At 49.0% G+C, this 7,063-nt stretch overlaps 1 protein-coding gene across 1 annotated transcript in view; it reads left to right on the forward strand.

Moving 5' to 3' along the window:
* Positions 1-6,833, forward strand: part of apbb3 (amyloid beta (A4) precursor protein-binding, family B, member 3) — a 12,538-nt gene extending 5,705 nt beyond the window's left edge. The window contains exons 4-12 of the mRNA XM_008301992.1: positions 457-505; positions 1,781-1,930; positions 2,010-2,137; positions 3,040-3,154; positions 3,552-3,633; positions 3,704-3,787; positions 4,871-4,986; positions 5,067-5,246; positions 5,622-6,833. Coding sequence (XP_008300214.1) covers positions 457-505; positions 1,781-1,930; positions 2,010-2,137; positions 3,040-3,154; positions 3,552-3,633; positions 3,704-3,787; positions 4,871-4,986; positions 5,067-5,246; positions 5,622-5,891 — 1,174 coding nt within the window. The 3' untranslated portion in view covers positions 5,892-6,833. The remainder of the gene's footprint in view (positions 1-456; positions 506-1,780; positions 1,931-2,009; positions 2,138-3,039; positions 3,155-3,551; positions 3,634-3,703; positions 3,788-4,870; positions 4,987-5,066; positions 5,247-5,621) is intronic.
* Positions 6,834-7,063: the final 230 nt, after the last annotated feature.

The following is a 7,063-nucleotide window of genomic DNA, read 5'->3' on the forward strand; positions in this document are numbered from 1 at the left end:
ACGGTGTAGAAACGTCCTCACGGTGTAGAAACGTCCTCATGGTGTAGAAACGTTCTGACGGTGTAGAAACGTTCTGACGGTGTAGAAACGTCTTCACGGTGTAGAAACGTCCTCACGGTGTAGAAACGTCCTGACGGTGTAGAAACGTGCTGACGGTGTAGAAACGTCCTGATGGTGTAGAAACGTCCTCATGGTGTAGAAACGTTCTGACGGTGTAGAAACGTCTTCACGGTGTAGAAACGTCCTCATGGTGTAGAAACGTTCTGAAGGTGTAGAAACGTTCTGATGGTGTAGAAACGTGCTGACGGTGTAGAACCGAGCTGATGGTGTAGAAACGTTCTGACGGAGTAGAAACGTCCTGACGGTGTAGAAACGTCCTGACGGTGTAAAAACGTCCTCACGGTGTAGAACCGAGCTGACGGTGTAGAAACGTTCTGACGGTGTTTTCTCTTTCAGGTCATCGTGGCATGAAGACGATGTGAGCAACGACGACCCTGACACAAAGGTAAACAACAACATCGATTCATTCAGTCAGAAGAAGAGTCACGTGACGCGTTCACGCCTCCTTTCATGAGAACAGAGTCTGAAGCAGGAAGTTGAACCTCCTTCATGATACTTGAGATCTCTGCTGGAGCTTCAGTTCCTGTGGAGCTGCTACACAGAGGAAGTCTGGATCTGTTGAACTGGCTTCATATTCCAACATTCAGTTCGTTGTTGTAAAAGCTGACAGTGGCAGCGGCGCCTCCTGGTGGTGAAATGCTGTGAAGCATCATTTTAAACAGCACAGTTTCACAGCTGCAGCTGAACAAGGACTTGGAGCAAAAAAGAAAACTCAGAAATCAGCCTGAAGTTAGAAAGGTGCAGCTTGTTCAACCCTCTGAACCCAGAACACTTCCTGGGTGTTTCTGCTTTGTGGTTCACTGAGGTTCATGTTTCAATATCAAGTCCTGCAGCTCTGTGGAACCAGAACATGAAGAAGGAGAGAGAAACCAGAGACGTCTCCTGTCAGCAGAACCGTGGAGTTCTAGTGTCACAAAGTGTAAAAAACCAGGAACCAACATGTTTCCATCACTGGAGCTCATGTGGTCTCCTCGTCCTGCACATGTTGAACCATCTCCATGTCTCCAGCCTTCTTCTCTCTGCTCATCAGCTGTAGAAAGATGTTCCTCCATGCTGAACGTATCTCCTGCATCTGGCTGCTCTGTTCTCTGGTTCTGATCCATGCTGCTTTTATTTGGTGTTTTTTCTTGATGTCACCTCACATCACAGATGAACGGTTCAGCGACGGCGTCCTGTCGGCAGGTTCTGGAGCTCACAGGGTTGATCTGCTGATCGTTGAACTGACAAGTCAGTGGACTGAGTGCTGGTTCATGTTTCTGATGTTTCACGTCACAGACGAGTCGCTCCACCTCAGATTCTGTGTGTTCATACAGACGTTGTGTTTCTGAGTGTTCTGGTTCTGAGTGTTCTGGTTCTGAGTGTTCTGGTTCTGAGTGTTCTGGTTCTGAGTGTTCTGGTTCTGAGTGTTCTGGTGTCTCTGATGGATGTTTGAGGACAACAGGCGGCTGAAGCAGCTGTGATGAAGCGTCTCTGAGACGGTTTGCTGCCGTGAGCAGAGCGATGCAGGACGGCTCAGTGTAGAAGCTCAATCCCACCAGAACATGAAGCAGAGTTCATCTGCTGCAGCTCTAATCTCTCTAATCTCTCTCCTGCTCTCCACCACTCTCACTCAGCTCTAATCTGCTCTAATCTGTGCCGTTGTCCTGGTTTCGTCCGGCAGTGCTTCGCGGTGCGCTCTCTGGGCTGGCTGCAGGTGGAGGAGGAGGATCTGTCTCCAGGGCGCAGCAGCCTGGCGGTCAGCAACGTCATCCAGCAGCTGTCTCACTGCAGCAGCCCCGAGCAGAGGGACCGGCTGGGAGCCTGGGGGGAGGTGAGACCGGAGCCAGGCGCCGTCCAGAACCGAGCTGCTCACGCTGACGCCGTCTGTCTGTCTGTCTGTCTGTCTGCAGGGTCGGGAGATGAAGCTGGTTCTGAAGAAAGACACTTTGACCCTGTTGGACCCTTTAGACCACACCCCCCTCCACTGCCAGCCAATCATCAACATCCGTGTCTGGGGGGTGGGTTGCAACAACGGCAGGTGAGCCAATCAGAGAGCAGCTGGCTTGACAATAAAGTTTCTCTCAGCTTGCAGTCTTTGTGCTAAGCTAGGCTAACAGTTCCCCCCCTGCTTGTAGTCTTTGTGCTAAGCTAGGCTACCAGTTTCCCCCTGCTTCAAGTCTTTGTGCTAAGCTAAGCTAACTGTTTACTTCTGTTTCTAGTTTTTGTGCTAAGCTAGGCTAAGGGTTTCCTTTTGCTTGCAGTCTTTGTGCTAAGCTACCTAATTGTTTCCCCCTGCTTCTAGTTTTTGTGCTAAGCTAGGCTAAGGGTTTCCTTTTGCTTGCAGTCTTTGTGCTAAGCTACCTAATTGTTTCCCCCTGCTTCTAGTTTTTGTGCTAAGCTAGGCTAACAGTTTCTCTCTGCTTGCAGTCTTTGTGCTAAGATGAGCTAATTGTTTCCCTTTGCTTGCAGTTTTTGAGCTAAGCTAAGCTAATTGCTTCTCTGTTTCTAGTCTTTGTGCTAAGCTAATAGTTTCCCTCTGTTTCTAGTTTTTGTGCTAAGCTAAGCTAATAGTTTCCCTCTGTTTCTAGTTTTTGTGCTAAGCTAAGCTAATAGTTTCCCTCTGTTTCTAGTTTTTGTGCTAAGCTAAGCTAACAGTTTCCCTCTGCTTGCAGTCTTAGTGCTAAGCTAGGCTAATGTGTGACAGCACTGCATGCCGACATGCTGAACTCACCTTTCCTCCTGTCTACCTGTCAGGTCCACTAACCCTGTGTCACTCTCTGTTTCTTTGCCACGCCCCCTCACACCTGCAGGGACAGGTAACCGGCTCCACTCTGATCACTGACACCTCACAGGCTCTTCTGCACCTCAGCGGCGTTTATTGATTTCAGCTGCTGATCGCTTGTGTGTGTGTGTGTGTGTGTGTGTGTGTGTTGCCTTCAGGGACTTTGCCTTCGTGGCGGGCGATAAGGACAGCTGTGTGCTCAAGTGTCACGTGTTTCGCTGCGACGCTCCGGCTAAAGCCATCGCGTCGGCGCTTCACGAAATGTGCTCAAAGGTTTGTGGAGTTATGGCGCTAGCTTCCCGTCAAATGATGTCATTTGTCATTGTTTTAAATACAAAAACAGTTTTTCTTTACATTTTTATTATTAACATAAATTACTGATGAATAGTTCACTGTGAAGATCGATCAATCTGTCTATCCATCTATCTATCTATCTATCTATGTATTCATAATGTCTCTTTTTCCCTCAAGATTTCTATGACTGCCGTGTCATTTTTTTTATTGTGAACTTTTACATTTTGTCTATATGCTCTCGCTGGACTTTAGTTGGGGTTCATGTGTTCAGCAGACAGCAGGGGGCGCTGCAGCACAGTGGGTGAAACTCAGACACTTATTTCTGAGGTGTTTTCTGAATGAAGGCTGTGAAACGTTCTCATCTTTCTGAGAGCAGATGATGTCGGACAAGGCGCTGATGAGGCCGTCTCGCTCTCTCACCATGGAGAGCATCTCACCTGAAGACCTGCCCCGACAAGGTGAGTTCTCTCAGGTCAAACGCTGCTCTGTGATTGGTTCCCTGCTTGTGACACCCCGCTGTTGTTTCAGTGGAGTTCCTGGAAGCGGTCCGGCAGCAGGTCCAGAAGTTTGAGGTCCAGTATATCGGGAATCTGCCGGTGTCCAGAGCCATGGGTAGGAGAACCACCTACAGCATGTTATTGATGCCCAACCAATCACAGTGTTGGTTTATTGAACATATGAGTTAAATTTAGACAAAGCTTGATGTGGTTTATTTTGATCGTGAGAACTGAACAGAGCTGCAGACAAGGCGGCAACAACTTAATGTTTTAGCATGCTAATTACCTTAGCTGTGTCTCACACTGAGGCTAGTTAACAGTAAAGGGGCTAAAACTAGCTAACAGAAAAGCTAACAAAAGATAGAAGTTAAAATAGCTAACATACACTCTAACACACATGCTAACACTAGCTAACACAGAGCTAACACTACTTGATACACAAACTTCCACTAGCTGACATACAAGTTACCAATAGCTAACATACATGCTAATACTGGCTAACACGGAACTAACACTAGCCAATATATATGCTATCATACCTAACAAACATGCTAGCTTACAAGCTACCGCTAGCTAGCATACATACTAACACACAAGCCACTGCTGGCTAACATAGATGCTAACACTAACTAACACACATGCTAACATGAGCTAACATACAAACAAACAACAGCTAACATACAAGCCACCTCTAGCACCTCTAGCAATCTAAAATACAAGCCAAGACTGGCTAATGTACACACAAACACACTATCACCAGCTAGCATGCAAGGTACCACTGGCTAACATACATGCTAACATTCACTATCATACAAGCTAACAATATCTATAAAACAAGTTAACGCTGGATAATACACAACCTCCCAATAGCTAACATGCAAGCCCGCTAACCTCTCTTTAAACATGCTAGCTCAGACACATCAGTGGATGTAGCATCTTTAGCGGCTACATGTGTCTACGGTTCGAGGCTTCACAGAGTTACGGCTTAACATCTACGTTTTGCTGTTTTTTCTGAAGCTCTACGTCGTGTTTCTTTAACTGAAGATTCAAACCACTCAGGTTTCATGCTGGTATGCTAGCCCATGTAGCATTAGCATCCTTCTGCATCAGTTTACAGAGAGCACTTAGTGAAAGGAGAGACGTCAACGTGTCTGACGGTGACCAGCAGGTGTTCAGGTGCAGGTGTGCTGTGTTGCAGGTATGGAGGTCCTGAACCGAGCCATCGAAAGCATCATGAACTCGACGGACCGCGACGACTGGGAGCCGGCGGTGATCCACGTCACCGACAACGTGCTGTCGCTGTGGAAGGGAGAGGTACTGTCCTCGCCGCCGGCCGCAGATCAGAGGTCAATGCCGCTGCCGCCATGTTTGATCACCTGCTCTTGTCCTCGCAGGACGGCGACGAGCCCTTCTGGGAGTGTCAGGTGCGCTTCCTCACCTTCCTGGGCGTCGGCCACGACAGCCACACCTTCGCCGTGATCGTCGACGGTGGAACGCAGCGGTTTGAGTGTCACGTGTTCTGGTGCGAGCCGGACGCAGGAATCCTGTCGGAGGCCGTGCAGGCGGCGTGCATGGTGAGGAACTAACACCGACAGGTAGAACACATTCACACCTGAGCTCCGGCCAGGTGAGGGCGACATTCAGGTGTATATGAGAACGTAAAGAAAACGTTAAAGATGCAAAAAACACACAGAAGACAAAACAAAACAAAACAAAACTATAATAAAAAAAAGAAAATAGTTTTGAAAGTTTATGTGATGATTGTTTTCGCTGAACAGAAAATGTAAAATACAATTTATTTAATAGCTTAAAAAAGGTGATTTCTAGAAGTCATGTGATGTTCTGGTCCGTTCCGTTTGTTCATGGATCTTCATTAATCATCTGATTGATCCGATCAGCTCCAGACACTTTGTTTCCATTAACGATGATTTAATCTGCTGGATGAACAGGTTCAGTACCAGAAGTGTTTGGTGGCTCAGACTCCGCCTCCGAGGATCAAATCGTGGCGTGCGGCCCCCTCAAAGGTCAAACGGGCCAACTCCATGGACGCCGCCGGCTTCCTGCCCCTCTCGTCCGGCCTCCACGGTGGTGGCAGCGGCAGCGGCGGCGGCTCTGCCATGATGGCGTCCAGGATGGCGAAGGGCAACGGCGGCGGCGTGAGGAAGGGCATGATGGCGTTCTTTGAAACGTTCCGCAACAAACAGGCCGCCACCTCCTAAAGGGGGGCGGGGCCACCGGAGCCAGACTCACAGGTGCTGCTCAGGACAGCGTCTGATTGGCTCTGGTGGTCCGACCAGCTGATTGACATCACCAGCAACACCGAGGCCGACGCCCACCGAGGAGCTCGCCGTCATGATGTCAGTCTCACCTGTTGGTGCTGCTGAGGTGAACAGCATGAATGTGAGCAGGCTGCCGGACCTGACACCGTCCACAAGACTGATCCAGAACCGATCGATCAATACCTCGTCAGTTCTCTGTCACCATCAGCAGCAGCTGAGTCAAACTGTCACTGAAGGCACCAGCTCAGGACAGTCGGACCGAACCGCACGTTCCCAGCAGGAGGGAAGTTCAACATTAGTTATTATTAAATAGAGCGATCCGTGCATCTGATTCGTGAAACGCAGCACCGTAGCGCCCGGCGTAGCGCCCGGCGTAGCGCCCGGCGTAGCGAGGAGCGCCTCCTCATCCCGTCTGTCCCGCTTCAGCTTCCTACGTAGAGACGCATGAACGCTGCACCGACACATTCTGACCACCGGAGGGCCGCAGCACGCTAAACACACGGACTCGCCTGCTTCCTGTCATGTGACAGGGCGGCTGATGTGAGCGGTTGTCATGGTTACAGGCGTTCACAAACATGATGCAGCAGTTTGTATGTTGGGATGTAAACACGTAAACGTGAACACGTATGTTCTCTGTGCTGCTGCGTGTACACTAGGCGGTCCAACAAAGCCCCGCCCACAGCTGCCTCCTGATTGGCTGAGCTGCTGTAGCTAGGAGCCGTGGTGTGTTTAGTGTCAGCAGGAACCTGCGGCGCTCAGCGATGTGATGAAACAGAAGAACCGCCGCCGTGGTTCTGGTTCTGGTTCTGCAGTGAAAACTTTGGCACAAACCAACGAATGATGTCATGTATAAACTAACCAAATAAACCCGTTAAACTCTGGTTCTGGTCCTCAGGCTCCTTTACACCCTCTGCCCAGTGCTGCCGGTTCTGGTCCGTCATCGTTTTGTTCCTCTCATTGTTTCAGTTCCATTTATTTCCTTTGTGGTTTTTTCTATTTACGGTTTCATAATAAAGTGTTTTCTTACTTTTACATTTTGTGTTTTACGTTGATGTGAAAACTGATTATAAATAAACCAGAACTCCAGGTTACACACACACACACACACACAC

Source organism: Stegastes partitus, unplaced genomic scaffold (genome assembly GCF_000690725.1).
Source record: "Stegastes partitus isolate 25-593 unplaced genomic scaffold, Stegastes_partitus-1.0.2 Scaffold1744, whole genome shotgun sequence".
Classification (NCBI taxonomy): Eukaryota; Metazoa; Chordata; class Actinopteri; family Pomacentridae; genus Stegastes; species Stegastes partitus.